Genomic DNA, 15,851 nt, shown 5'->3' on the forward strand with positions numbered 1-15,851 from the left:
TGTATAGTTCTTGTTACTCTTTACATGTTACCCCTTGTCTATCCCACCTTAGTCCGGCGGGATCCTAACCATGAACACTATTTTTGAACAGTCTGCCTATTGCGCAGTTCATGCACCTATTGTTCCACTCGGTTATCGAAACTCTCGCGCGTGACAGCTGTCGGTTACTATGGTCACACGGAATGCTTGGTTTTAGGACCCATGCTGGAATGTTACTCCTGAGCTTTCGGTATTGTTTACATTCACGACAAATCTCATTATCCCACCTTCTACTTATGTATTTATGACATACAGTTACGCCATTTTCTATACTCTGCAACACACCCCTTGAATCTCTGCAGTTGTTGCTCACTGCTGCAACATGTGACCTTTCAGCTTTCTGTTTTTCTGTATTTTTATTTAGTGATATATATTTAATTGGATTTTTTGTTTTGTTTGTTTTAATCGGTTTCCCCAGATATAGTTGGTCTTAAAAAACATCCGTACTTTAAACTTCCCCTAATCTGATTACTCACGGGACCTGCGGCTGTACAAGCTAATGCTTTTACGCAGGCCCCATCATATTTTTTTTTCGCATTATGACCACAGTGTAATTCGCATGCATACAGACCTCATGTTTATACCAAATCAAACTTCTGTACATTCTGATGAAGTCTCATCTGAATTATGTTTTGTATAATTTTCGTATTTATATACTTTATTGTGATATATGTGAGAAATATGAAAATAAATTGAAATGAAAATGAAATGAAATTGTCATCACTATTAACATATTTACAAATTTTAGTTGTTGTTTCAATTCCTGTATCATCATGATCATCCGACTAACATGGTATCACTCACTCTACAGATTCTACCAACACAATGGCTTTGGGCAAAGAATCAAGAGACAAGTGGTGGATAGTGGTCATGATTGCCAACTTTGGGATAGAGTTCCTTCATCAGGGTTACCTGAAGTCTGTTGGTGTTCTCCTACCGTCGATCGTTCTCTATTTCGACTTGAGTTACTCCACAATGGGTTTCATTCTATCCCTCGAGTATTGCACGTATTCGCTAGCCGGTGAGTATCCTGCAATCGAAATTCATGCTAAGTCAGGATTGAAGTCTGGTAACTGGCCAACTGCTGGTGAGGATCAGTGTCGGAACTTAAAGATTACAGATTGATACTCTAGTGACGAGGGTGATGTCATGCTTCCAAGGCCCGCTACCTAGGTTCCACCGGAACTTCTTCTTTTTTTCAGACTTAGGCTACTATAGCTGTCGGGGGATACAAGCTAAATTTTCGGGCTTGGTCGTTGTCTTTTTCCCCTAAATTTCCTCCTTTGCCATTCATGCATCATGTACATTTATTTAAAAAAAAAACCCAAAACATTTTAAACCACATATTTTAATGAAATATTGACTCGATAATGAGTTACGCATGTCTTATGACACGGTCATTTATAGGACTATACCCTTATGGCCTTGTCACCATTTCGAATAACGATGATAGATCGGAGATTCCAAATGGCAGCTGCTCTTAAGTATTGACAAAACTTCTCATTTGACTGGTTGTCACCCTTCTTACCCGAGAAGACAGAGAAGACAACATAGAAACATCGCCCATATCAAATGCAATATTAAGTGGGAGGGGTTTAGGCATAGAAGCGGTTGTTTATTGAAAGGGGTATAATAGGCCTATTTACCCCAATCTTACCCCAAACAGATAAATGTGTTCAGTGATAGCAGAAGAAAAAAAAATGCAACAAATCACTTGATATCGAGGAATTATAATGTACCATCATGGCTGAATGGGAAGGCAACGAAAATACAAGCTACATGATAAAAAGGACATTCCTTAGGACATTACTTTGGGAAATGCACACTCCCTCGGCCTGCTACTGACATACGTTTACAGTTTATAGTATTCTCCCTACATTATGAAGGAAGGTAAGTCAGTTTCTCTTTCACTCTTCTAGAAAATGTGTGAAATCATTCTATATTGTTACGTAATATTTTTACCGCATAGCTGCTATGGTGAGGTGATATCTTTAGCATGGATATTGTAATTTCTTCTTCAGCCCAAGCATTTTCTTTTGTCCATAGCAAATCTTAAGAAGATATTTCATATATAGAGACATCTGTACTTAGTTGTCTAAGCACTTTATATACGATTAATATTCCAAAGCAAATTGCTGAATGTTTGTATTGCTGCCAATAGATTATTAAAACGGGTACAATTCGTTATCACTATTATGGGAGATGGAAGACAAGCTATGCTTGATGTCACAGTTGTATCCATAAGCGCCTGAAGAATGCAATACATGTATCCTGAAAAAGTACAATTTTCATATCGCTTGCTTACACATCTACACAGCAACATCAGTATGAATGAGGCTTCTGATTTGTTATGCAGAACACTTTGATAAAAAGAAACGAAAGGTTTGGTGTCAACGTGGAATCAACAATAATATCCATCCATTATGTTCGTTTAGAACTTGAAGTCGTACGTTCAGGCATTGCCTAAATTGATATGTGAACGTCAATGACCGTATTTTAATATATAATGGTTTTATACATGTACATCATTCAATTTACTGCTAGCACATCTAATGTTTGAAGTTCCGCAAAGTAAACCAAACACTATTCCTCAAAAGGACCGCTTGTGATAAGCAGTTGTTTTCATGAGCTGTCATATTGTTTCCCGCCTTCAACCAAAAATGCAATATCTTATATCTATACACACTCGACAAACTAATCACTGCAACGTCGTACGAGTTCAAGCAGGTTATCATTCCCATAAAACATAAATATCAGCTTTTAATTCAAACAGAGAAACATATATCCAAACATTGCTGTAAAGAAGGGGGAAGAGAGAGGGGGAAACAGAGATAGAGAACAAAGATAGGTAAATAAATTGGATGAACCCTTGGATGCAAAGTACGGTCCTGTACGTGCTGTAAGCACAACATATTCATAAGCATATATTACGCCGTACCAAGGAGGTATATCACCTTCTTGGCCGTTACACTAAGATAATTAACAGCGTGCATTTTGCACAAACAATTCAACCTTACGAGTTTGTTTCTTTGACTGTGCATGTAAAAAGATCATTGCTTTTTTAAAATGCAAATAGATAAGCTGTTGATGTATGAACCCCTATCACTCCCTCCTTCTCGCACCCTTCTGTTCCTTCTTTGAATTGCCTTTCTTCCTCGATGCGAGTCATCTCGTCGAAATCTTATTTATTTTCTTCTTATTGAATCAAATAAGCTAAGATATTCCCCCATCTCTCTCTTATTATTTATCATTGCCGAAGACAGCAATTTGTTTTGAAAGATAATAAGTGAAAGACATCTTTCACATGTTTCAATGATTCTATGCACCTGCGATAGCTCCAATATGGCGGATTCTGTCCAAGAGGATCAATCCTCGTTTCCTAGCAACCGTTGGTGGGACTGGAACAGGACTTGCCATCGTGGCTACTTATTTCTGCGACTCTCCCTCAGCATTTGCAGTCATGTTCTTTCTGTCTGGTGAGTAGCTGTAGGACCTTGTGTCAACTTAGATATGTCTTTTTTCACAAAGAAATTTTATTCACTTATCAACATTCGGCTACAAATAATGTCACATCATAATATGATTCATAAATCAAATGATACAATTTGACAGGCAGCTATAGCTACAAACAGTCTGAATAATATGAATACGATTTCAATTGATACTGGATACGAAACTTTTAGTTTTTCAGACATTTATTCATCTACTTTCTTCGCAAGCTTTCAAAGATGACAGAATTGGCAAAAATCTAATGATTTCTTTTTATTTCTGGCAGAAAAAAAATAAAGTACTTTGCATACAAATTACCACTTTGTTACACCTTAGGTGTTCTGTATAGAACCAAGTATAAAAGTACCTCTAGTAATTTGAGTTGGAATCTGTAACATAATTTTCTATATTTGAGAAATAAATCTTTGTGTAACATCGGATTCCCTAAACAAATGAGTAATTGTTTCTGTGGAGCTCAAACAAAGGTCTGTGTTAGAGATTCCCATTGCAAAAAGTAACTTTTTTGACACCAACATTTCTGTGCAGAATTTCGTATTGAAAATAACGAAGTCTTTGATTCAGGTTGGATCTAAGGAACATTGTACATTATGGATTCAGTATTTCTTTCCATTTCCTTTCAGATTGATTTTGGTGGTTGAAATATTTTGTTGCATAATTTTCGGTGTATATATCGACATACTTTGGTTCTTTAAACAAATATAGATATTATATCACCTTGTTGCGTCTATATCTGTATATTTCGTTATCATACTCTGATTTCCTTTCAGTATGTTTTTTTTTTCACTGAAAGGGGATTGCAATCGATAAAAGAATCTTAAAAAATACAAGCACCATGTTTAGCACGAAACTGTTCAAAAATTTAAAAGATGACCCTTCATCATGCAGTATTTGGTTTTGCCACTGTAAAATACCCCTTTGAAACATTTCTTTCTTGAAAGCAATTTTGTTATTCACGCGGATTAATGAACTTAACAAAATTACCTGATTTTCACAAGTTCTACGGATATATTAGGGGCCACCTATATTCACACCAAGCCTTAAGAATTTCATCAATCTTCTTTTCAGTACCGACCATATTACAAAACCAAATCATATTACCCCTTGAATCATCTAAATAATGTTAAAAATTTAAATTTTTCTCCGTTTTGGTCATTCGTTAATAATCTTTTCATCCAAGTGATTTTAAGTCCAGAAGTAAATGATGGAAAATGAAACATCTTTAAGACTCCCTGACAATAATGTCCAATTGTTCGTCGGTTAATTTTACCTGGTTTATCATCCTAGAAAAAAGAAAATACTATTTGTGCTATTTCTTTCACAAAATGTGCTGGTAGAGAAGGTTATTCTGAAAAAAAAAAATAATTTGGAAATGGCCAATGATAGATAGTCTTATCTGTTCAAATCAATTTCTTTAATTCCTGCATGAAACATTATTTGTAAAAATAAACTCATACTTCAAAAATGCGATGATAGTTGATATTGAAAGTTGAAATAGAAAAAGACAATTGGCATTCATTCTGTTCTTCGTAAAACTCTTGTCTATTACAAAGGTTTCTTTGGTGCGGCTGTGTTCCAAGTTGCGTTCGTCACCCTACAGCAGCACTGTAAGGAGAAATTCGGAGCTGCCAACGCTTTTGCAATGATGGGCACACTACTCGGAGGAATGCTGGTCCCACTGCTCACGGCTGGACTTCATCAAGCGTACGGCCTGAAGGGGGCGCTGCTGTTTCTCGGTGGTTTGTTCTTACACCACATACCCATTGGTCTGGTTCTGAAGGCGCCACGGGGAGAAGAGTGGAAGAAAGTTCCTGTTTTACATTACAGTGACACAGACCATGTGGGTTCATGTGAAATGGCATTAGAAGATAGGAATAGAGCAAAGTCGCCACCCAATGAAGCCCAGGTGGTTTCCACTTATAATACTAGTAGCCGACTTGTCGCCACGTGTATCCGGATTGCTCGAACGCTCTCAGATATTCTTGACCTCGGCATTTTGTGGGAGGAGCGGATCTTCACCTTCACGCTACTACCTGTAAAGATGATTCTGGAGGTAGTCTATGTGGGATGGGCCATGTATACAGTATCTTACGCTATGTCTGTGGGTGTACCCGAAAATCGGGCAGTGTATCTGCCAGTGACAGGCGCGGCTGCAGGACTACTTTTACGTTTGGTTCATGTACTCATTTTCAACTACCATATCGAGTGGGTGGTGCATGTTTTCGCCATCAATCAATTACTCATTATCGGATCATATTTTGCATACACCGTCAGTTCGAGTTACCTTGTCCTGCTGATATGCTCATTTATCGCTGGTTCTGGAGTCTTTTCAGTCACACCATGTTTCTACGCCCTGATGTCCACAGCAGTGTCTGGAGAGAACTTTGCTGCCGTGTTGACCAGTGTCCTGTTTGCATCTGGGATGGGAGCTGTGGTGGCCGGGATGTTTGCCGGTGAGGAGCATGTGGTATAAACCCTACTGTGATCAGTAGGCCTATATTAGCATACTGACTTCGGTTAAGATTCAAATGACAATCGTGTGTGCTGGAGCTTAAACAACAACACCACCAACAACAACACACCAACAACAACATTAACAACCACAACAACAACTACAACAACAACAACGCACGCATTACCATGATACAGTTTAGATAGACTTCTGAAAACGAAACCATGAAACTGAGGGGGGGGGGATTCTGCACTTTGCTAGCGAAAGATTATTTCTTTCATAGGCTAAACACAACACAGGCTCTGTTACATTATATATTGTAGTTCCTATATCAATACGTCAATACAATCAGTCATGTACCATAGCTCCATCATACCGTCGTTTCTTTCCCGGTCCCCCCCCCCCCCCCCCCGTTGCCTCGAAACTGTATTTTGAAACAGTAGGCCTGTATGCAACTTATAATTACTATCCCACCTACCTTCCACGTGTACGTTCATTTATAGGCCCGTGAATAGCTAAGTCTTATTCTTGGTTGTATAGTCTTGTGCTAAGACGCAAATCTTGAAAATGTCCGCTGTTTTTGCTTCACACGGGAGGAGTAGGTGTAAATTGCTTGAGGGTGATAGGTGCTGTAATCATCTATAGTCAGGTTTGTTTTTTTAACATTTTGTCATATATTACGTGTTAAATAAAGATCTGTTTTCCGTGTGCCTTACATAACTTAATGTTTATCATCATTCTATACCGTTAGGTACAAGTATTTCTCACTTAGACTGTAATTGCTTGGAATTAATAAATGAAGTAAATAGTAGGCCTATATCAGTGTACACTCCCGTGCCATAAATATTGCAACATAGTGAATTAAGTTTTTGGCGAATGACTTTTATTTGTTGAAGCGGTGTTTTGTTCTAAGTCATTGAACACTGACCAACACTCTGGTATTAAAGAATGGTGCCCATTGTTAATTTTGTCATTCAGGGCTATCGAGTCCCTCAAGCATACACCATGGTTAAAGGGATGGTATAGTTTGGTTGAGATGGAGCTTCAGGTTTCGAACATTTTTTAGGATGATTTTTGAGACAATGAGAAACCTTGAGATAAGAAAAAAAACCACAGTTCTGAGAGTATTTCAAAGTTTATTTGCTGAAAATTGGTTTTTAAATGGCTGAGATGTCCAAAACAAAGAAATCCTCATAAAAGGAGCGACCCATCTTTTATTAGGATCGCTTTGTTTTACTTTGTTTTGGATATCTCGGCCAATTCAACACTGACTGTCATCAAATAAACTTTGAATTCCTCGAAGGGTTGTATGCTCTATTACATTTCATAAAGTTCTTTCTGATTATCTCGCAAAAAGTTGAAATCTGAATCCTCACCTGAACCAATACTATACCATCGCTTTAAGACAGCCGAGCTATCTAACGAGCGACGCCGACAAATCGTCACCCCGATGGAGGAGGAGGTTTCCGTGGCTCAGATTGATGAACGCTTTCGGGTATGCCTTCAAACAAGGTACAGAGTGTGTAAACACCATGGTGGAAACAGACAATTCTGATCGGTACCTCATGCATCAGGCCTGTGAACCGATTCGAATCTGCACAAACTTTGGCAGCTTACTGCACAGGACTGAATGGTTTGATAAGAGAATCTCGAAGACGACGACCCCAAAGACGCACGTATACTCTCCCAATCATCTTGCCCGCATTCCAAGTATAGGAAGATTGTCATGTCTTGTGTCAGTCACCACAAACACACTAGAGGCGGGCCACCAGAGTGAGGGTTGGACTTTGGACGACAATTGGAGTCATTTTGTCTTTTCCTACCACAATATTTTTTGCCTTTCTTCTAACGATAGAAGAGAGTGTCTGAAGCAATCTCAACATCTCACATTACCCAAGGAACCTGAGCTACACTCAAGAGATTTCAGTTTCAGTCATGGTTTGTAGCTGGAGGTGTCGGCATCTGTTGAGTCGGTAATCTTGTTGTGAACAGTATCGCGGATACAGCAAACTTGAGGAGCTTGAACTGGACTCTCACTTGCTTCTATCATTAGGTATTTTCCAGGATGGCATGCGCACTGGCGCACAAGACTGCCCAGATGAACCAAAGCATTACGAAAATAGCGACAACTGGCTGCAATGGCCTGCGCAGTGACCAGATGCTAACCTGATAGAGAATTCGTTTGATGACATCAAGAAAACTATAACCAAGGACGACCAACCACCAGGGAGGGAGAGACTCGGGCAGCATCACCCAAGGAAAAACTGCATGGTCTCAACGTGACACTGCCAAGGAGGGTGCAACAGACACTTACAGCGCGGTACCCAACAAGTATACCATTAGTATATAGAACGTCATTAAGTCTGCATAAAAAAAAAACTCGACATGTTAATAAAATGTACCTGTTATTTGAATTTTGAATCATGTGCTATCGATTTATTAAAACAGCATATATTTTTATGTCATAAGTTCCTCCTGTGTAAAACATGTGTCTGTGTTGCAATACTTTGGGCACGGGAACAAACACCATTTGATAGTACAAACACTTATAAAGTTTTTTTTTTTTTTGTGTGTGTGTGTGTTTCTTTTTTTCAACATCCAGGTTGTCATACGTGAATATTTCTCATCTTTTTTGTTTGTTCTAATATGCAGGTAAACTGTACGACATCACAGGGTCCTTTGTGGCTGCATTTCGAGTCCTTGGTGCCTTGATGGGCGTTGGATTGGCGCTTACTGGAATATTTGCCTATCTCACCAAAATTCGGCCGAACACAAACTCAACGCGTGCTGAAGCAAGACAAGCTCAACAATCACACGAGGATTAATCAAAAGAAATAGTGACCATTCACCTTAGGTCACAAGACAAAAGGTGTATCATTCAGATCAACACAACCATTAGGTTCATATCTCTTTTGATGAACTACCGAATGTCCTTTGTTCACCTGATCCATTTAGTCCATCCTCACAAGAAGGGGCCTACGGATGGGATCCGTCAACAGAACGTACAACGAAAAGCAGTCACAAAACTAAGACTAACCTAGCTTTCACACCTACCGAGATTGCTAAATTTGAAACACGATTGTAATGAAACATCTCTAGAATCGTGTTTCAAATTGAGCTTTCTTGCCGTGTGAGTGCAAACTGGAATCGCGGAGGGTAATTTGAAACGTAAATCCAATTGTTAAATTCTTTACGTCGATGTTGGGCAATTTGTCAATCAGTTGCAATAATTCCTATCGTTTTTCAAATGACGGTCCGAAGGTGTTTTTCAATCACGTTTCATCAGAATTAGGCAACGGAAGGTGTGAACGAAACCGAACTCCAATCGTGTTTTGAGGGAGGAGATTAGGGTGACCTTCCAATCACTCCTGCAGAAAGACGGCTCAAGAGTGATTGATAGGAACATGGAATGAAGCCAAACCTACTCTCCTCGCTCTGAAATTCAAAACTGCGGAATCCGTGAAGCCTTCCTCGGTCGTGTGAACGATGATTCGAATCGTAATTGGATCGTGTTGTAATTCACCATTCAAATCAAGCACTATCGGTACGTGTAAAACACGGATCGAGCCACTTCGCGGTTAGAAAGGGAAGACCTTCCTCTATGGAGGCAGGGAGGTTCCTTCCACCTCCCTGATAAAGGTTGGTGTTGTGACTTGAGCGTCAACTTTTTAGATGGACTCACTCGATAAAAGACCGCCAAAAGAACTGCTCGGCTCGCCTAAGGTATCTCAGCTGAGATTTGGCAATTTCCTTGAAGAGGAAAATTACTTGATGGGAGAGCCATTTGATAGACCCGATGTCAGGGTCCAGACGATTTCTTTGTCTTACCTGTAACAATCTATCAGCATTACTGTAGACAAACTGTTTGCAAGTGCAAAGAAATGGCATCACATGCTTTACGTCTATTACGGTTACCTTCCTTATCGGGTTTCCATCCATTAAATATCCCCCATAGACACAGAATCTCATCGGTAGCGCTTACTACTAATTTGATTGCTTCTCATAGAGTCGAGAAAAGACTTACATGGCGCTGGAGAGGAAAAACAACAACAGACATATAGAGTGAAGGAAGACGATAATAACATATAGCATTTTCTTCATTCAAAGAACCATAATTTACGTCAAATGGTGATTATTGTTACACAAGAAATCACAATGTGCAATGTATGGGTCTTAATTACCGGACATGATGGAGGAAACCGGCTTTAAAAGCATTGTATTGAAATTCACAAACTAGTTGAAATTAGATGTATGATTTTGACACCTGAAATCTGCAGAAAAGTTGCAATTACATTAAAAGCGGCATCGTGAGTGGAAAGTAAAATGAGTGCTTTGGTTGTCATCAAATTGCACTGCTATTGAGAATTATTGCTTTATTGGCATCTTACTTTCTTCATCTGATCTGTATCTTTCCTTTGTAACCTATAGCTCCATGTTATCTGTGAATACTTTTTTTACACCCTCTATTGTCATGATATCAGGAAATCAAATTAAATCTATAAAGAAATATTCTCTGCTTAGCCTCTTGTCATTTTGTTTTATTTTTTCTTTCTTGGTCGCTGTTTCAATCGATGAAAACAATGAATAAATATAATTCAATACCCTTCTTTTGCTTTGTAATAGTTGATCTCAATAAAACAAATGTACTTGACTAATTTTGAGTTTCTGATTAAAACTATAAACAGGTATATGGAAGCGCCTCCAGGGGCCTGATGCATTTAAACGTTTAACCTGAGAAAAAACAAACAAACAAACAAACAAACAAACAAACAAACATTTTTTTATATCATGCCAAGACTGGAAAGAAGACTAGCTGACTAGAGACACAAGGGAGATAAAGCACAGGATTCTTCATTCTTCAGTCAGTTTTCATTCAATCAGACAAAATGAAGTCATCAACATCACTCTTAAAAGCTCTAGTCACTGGAGCGTGATACAGGCCAATATCATCCATCCACCAAAACATAAATTTGTTACATCATTTAATTGGAATGCAATTTATGTTAGTCAAGAATTTCATTCCCTATATTTGGCACACACAGTGTACAAAACAGATACAAGACAGATTTATAGAGCAAGACATCTTGGGACAGCAATATCAGGAATTCTCATTTCCTTGTGGATATATGACATGTCGGGTAGGAGTTTGGAAACAAAATCAGAGAAAAAAGGTACTTGTGTAACCAGCTTAACTCTCAAATATCTCCTGTTTGTCTACGCGATTGGGATATCACGTATTCCTTTAAATTCATTGTATTGATAGGTTCAGGTAGAACTAAAAACATCAAATCATACACATTGCTTTTGCTATGCTTGACAAGTTATCTTTAAAACAATGTTCAGATATTGAAACAATGGTATCATGTAAACCCAAGAGTACTGGCCATGTGTCTTGACTAACGTGAGGACACGTGTCAGTACGAACTGTGTTTATGGTGACAAGAATTATGACTCAACATTATAATATACACATTGCAACCCTTCTGAGGTAAGTTTTTGATTGTTGAGGGATAATACGGGTTGAAGTATTGGCAATAAATCTGTTGCAAAACTAATCAAACATGAATTGCTAAATTATTAGATGGAATGTTTGGCAGCATGACACAGGTGTTCATTGATTAAAATTGAGTGGAATAAACTTGGAAAAAAAGACTAACATGTAAGGGCTGCCTTCTGAAGTTCTGACTCATCTAGACATTACTTTGTACATTACACATACTTTTGATGGGCTCATTTAAAACAAAAAGAAGAAGTACTCTTGAAAGAAAGATATTATTCAGAGGGTGAAGGTTCAGGTGTGAGATTCTTTAATTTGTCTCCCTCTACAAATTAAATTTGTTAAGATCGCAACTGCTGATGGAAAAAGGAACGGTGGGACTCGAACCTGTCATCTACGGCTTTCCGGGCAGCGACACTACCACCAGGCTGTCTCTGTTTGCCGGCATTGAAACGAAGATCATCGAACAAATACCTAAGCTCCTGTAGATGACAGGTTAGAGTCCCACTGGTTCCTTTTTCCGACATGTTTGTTAATTTACAGATCAGCAGTTGCGATCTTAACACATTTAATTTGTAGAGGAAGACAAATTTAAGAAACTCAAATCTAAAGAAGCATTTTTCACAGGATATAAAATCTACACTTAACATCTAAAAGACTGGCCTATGCATCCTCGCATGTTTTGACAATTATCATTCCTGAACTTTCACCAGATTTAGATAGAAATCAAATAAAAATCTTGACCAGGTCATTAAATATTTTGATATAGAAGCGACTAGCCTTGCAGTGGCGTATCTAGGGGGGGGGGGGGGGCAAGGGGGGCACGTGCCCCGGGCGCCACTCCTTGGGGCGCAAAAAACGGAAAAAAAAAGCGAAGAAAAGAAGAAAAAAAAAACGAAAAAAAAAACGAAGAAGAAGAAGAAGAAGAAAAAAAACTCGCCCGGAAGGGGGGGGGGGAGGGAGAATGGTGGGGGAGGGGCAGAAAACCAAATCAAACAAGATAAAAACAAAACATGATGATGATGCGGACAAAATGACAATGTTTATTGTGTTCACACAAGAATTCCATGTTCCGTAAGCTGAAATACAAAAATTTTCGGCGCGCTCGCTGCGCTCGCTCGCCAAATATATATAAAAAAGAAGGTAAGAACAAAACTTGATGACGACGCGGACAAAATGTCAAAGTCTATTGTGTTCACACATGTTATTTAATATTTAGCAGGCAAAATGTTTCACTGAGCAGCGGCTGCAATTTCTTTCGTTCTGAAGCGATCGCCAATTGGATCAAAAGGCGCCAACGGTTTCGAACATACGGGGGGGGGGGCGCAAAAAAAACCCCAAATCAAACAAGATAAGAACAAAACGCAATGATGACGCAGAAATATAAAAATTTCGGCTCACTCGCTCGTACTATTAGAGTGTTTTTTCAAGTCCTCAGTTTGGTGGTATAAATCGTTATCTATAAGGCCGTCACTATATCATATCTTGATTAGAATTGTAAGATTTAATGAGCAAAATATGACAAGAGTTCCATGTTTAGTAAGCTGAAATATAAAAATTTTCGGCTCGCTCGCTGCGCTCACTCGCCAAAATTTATCAAAAAAAGGAAGAAAAAGATAAGAACAAAACGTGACGATGACGCGGACAAAATGACAATGTCTATTGTGCTCACACATGTCATTTAATATTTAGCAGGCAAAATGTTTCACTGAGCAGCGGCTGCAATTTCTTTCGTTCTGAAGGCGATCGCCGATTGGATCAAAAGAGGACGGCAACGGTTTCGAACATACGGGGGGGGGGGCGCAAAAAAATCAAAAAAGATAAGAACAAAACGTAATGATGACGTGGAAATATACAAATTTCGGCTTCAGTTTGTTGGTATAAATCGTTATCTATAAGGTCGTCACTATATCTTGATTAGAATTCCTCTAATAAGCAAAAAATGACAAGAATTCCATGTTTTGTAAGCTGAAATACATAAATTTTCGGCTCGCTCGCTGCGTTCGCTCGCCAAAATTTATATATATATATATATATATAAAGAGAGATAAGAACAAAACGTGATGATGACGCAGAAATATACAAATTTCGGCTCACTCGCGCGCACTAATTCAGAGTATTTTTTTAAAGTCCTCAGTTTGTTGGTATAAATCGTTATCTATAAGGCCGTCACTATATCTTGATTAGAATTGTAAGATTTGATAAGCAAAAAATGACAAGAATTCCATGTTTTGTAAGCTGAAATACAAAAATTTTCGGCTCGCTCGTTGCGCTCGCTCGCCAAAATTTATCAAAAGAGAGATAAGAACAAAACGTGATGATGACGCAGAAATATACAAATTTCGGCTCACTCGCGCGCACTAATTTAGAGTGTTTTTTTAAAGTCCTCAGTTTGTTGGTATAAATCGTTATCTATAAGGCCGTCACTATATCTTGATTAGAATTGTAAGATTTGATAAGCAAAAAATGGCAAGAATTCCATGTTTTGTAAGCTGAAATACAAAAATTTTCGGCTCGCTCGCCAAAATTTATCAAAATTCGCTACATTTAAATCACCCTCAAAAGACCCCTTTTAAGTGCTTAAAAAAAAGCATATCATGTAGACTTTGTTTAAAGTCCCTACCGGGATGGGGTTGGGGTTGAACACTTTTTCAGAAATTAGGGGCGCAATTTTCGCGCTTGCCCCGGGCGCCGTTTCCCCTAGATACGCCACTGTAGCCTTGGTACATTTCCAGAATTCCTTCATAATTTTGCTTGAACAAGATATGCATGGTTATTCTATAGTTCTAGTAGTAATACCGGTACCATGAAAATACCACAGAAATCATGGTTATTCTATAGTACAAGTATTAATAATGTGCTCGTGCTATGGTATAATGGTTATAACATGGTATCCCAAAGTTACTCTCAGAGTCATGTGCCTGTATATAGTAATACCATGGAAATATTACCATGGTTATTCTAAGTAGTAATACCGTGGTCATGCTATGGTAAAAATGGTTATAACATGGTATCACCATGGTTATTCTATGGTACTTGTTGTAATACCTTGGCCATACTATAGATAATAATTATGATTATACTGTGGTTATTCTGGGGGGTTTTATGGTAATAGCGTGAAAACTATATGTATAACCATGGTTCATATTAGAATGGGATGCATGGGCTCGAAGTGTGATCTTTTTTGTGCTAAATTATGTCATGCTCTCTGTTCTTATCAATAGATACAGTACAGTGTACGTACTATGATGAGCTGCATACATTCTGATAACCAAAGACACACTAATAATGACAGAGTGAAACACCCTGAAAAACTCTTCATAAATATTACCACATAAAAGAAGCGTATCACAAATTAGTAACTTAGAAACATTATGTCTTGAAATGGTAAATGAACAGACTAAGAAACAGCCTACTCCTTCTCTCTTGCCTTCTTTTAGCAGCATCTAAAGATCCAAAAAGAGTGATGAATGGACTCGACTGTATTTGTGATTACTTGTGACCTTTTTCCTTTTTGTCTTCTTGCATAAATCGTATAAAGCTTATGGCGGAGAATACAAGCACATATTCTTGCAGCAATAACAGATAAATATTTCCTGAACACCCTCTGCATAAGCGAATATAAAACCTTTGATATGAAGTATGATACAGTATATTTAGACACAGTGTAATTACACTGTACAATTACTGCTGCATACACTCCTTTCACTAACAGACACCACATTTTGTTCACTCTTTACCAAAGGAAATCTTCTAAGTCCGATATTCATTTCACATGTTCAGAATATGATAATTTCATTTTACAGGTAAACAATATGACTGTAAAATAATGAGGTACACATTTTGAAGAATCTCCAATCAATTGAGTAAACTAATTTGCACTTATACTCGACTTTTGATTAGTTATAGCCTGTATATGGCTTATAAGGAAGTTAGGTACATAACTGCACATTATTTTCTTGAAATACAATATTCCACTAAAGCCTGCATATTATGAAGGCACATGTGTTTAAAGTGTTAGGCATTATTTGCTGTCCGTAGCTAAATTTCACTTCATGTCTTCTTCCGGTATAGATGAAGAAGTAACTCACAAATTCTCACAAAAGAGACAACTTTGCAAAGCATCTGAGGAGTTAATATTTTCAGGAATATCTCTATCCATTAAACTGAAAAAATACATATTCTTATACATACACACAACTAGAAAGAATGGAGTAAGTTGTATACATAATTTCAGCATTCCATCAAATGGAGTTGTTTATCATGGAATGAAAGACAGTGATTAGTACATTGCACTATACAGAAAGCTCACACAAGCATTATTTGTTCATTCAAACATCATGATGATGATCTCAG

General features: G+C 38.1%; 1 protein-coding gene across 1 annotated transcript; it reads left to right on the forward strand.

The window, feature by feature from the left end:
* The first annotated feature begins 864 nt into the window (after positions 1-864).
* LOC139734412 (monocarboxylate transporter 11-like) lies at positions 865-8,823 on the forward strand. The gene is made up of 5 exons (XM_071645199.1): positions 865-1,060; positions 3,375-3,515; positions 5,100-5,285; positions 5,913-5,999; positions 8,651-8,823. The coding sequence occupies exons 1-5, from the start codon at positions 865-867 to the stop codon at positions 8,821-8,823; spliced, it is 783 nt and encodes a 260-aa protein (XP_071501300.1).
* Positions 8,824-15,851: the final 7,028 nt, after the last annotated feature.

Source organism: Diadema antillarum, unplaced genomic scaffold, assembly GCF_040938485.1.
Source record: "Diadema antillarum isolate AM-2024a unplaced genomic scaffold, OU_Dant_1.0 seq00000525_RagTag, whole genome shotgun sequence".
NCBI classification, from domain to species: domain Eukaryota; kingdom Metazoa; phylum Echinodermata; class Echinoidea; order Diadematoida; family Diadematidae; genus Diadema; species Diadema antillarum.

Bases quoted from the DNA above. Each gene is read 5' to 3' on its own strand.
- LOC139734412 (XM_071645199.1), top strand. From the start codon at position 865: ATGGCTTTGGGCAAAGAATCAAGAGACAAGTGGTGGATAGTGGTCATG. The intron at 3,516-5,099 runs GTGAGTAGCTGT...TCTATTACAAAG, and splicing joins AGTCATGTTCTTTCTGTCTG to GTTTCTTTGGTGCGGCTGTG. The intron at 6,000-8,650 runs GTGAGGAGCATG...TCTAATATGCAG, and splicing joins GGTGGCCGGGATGTTTGCCG to GTAAACTGTACGACATCACA.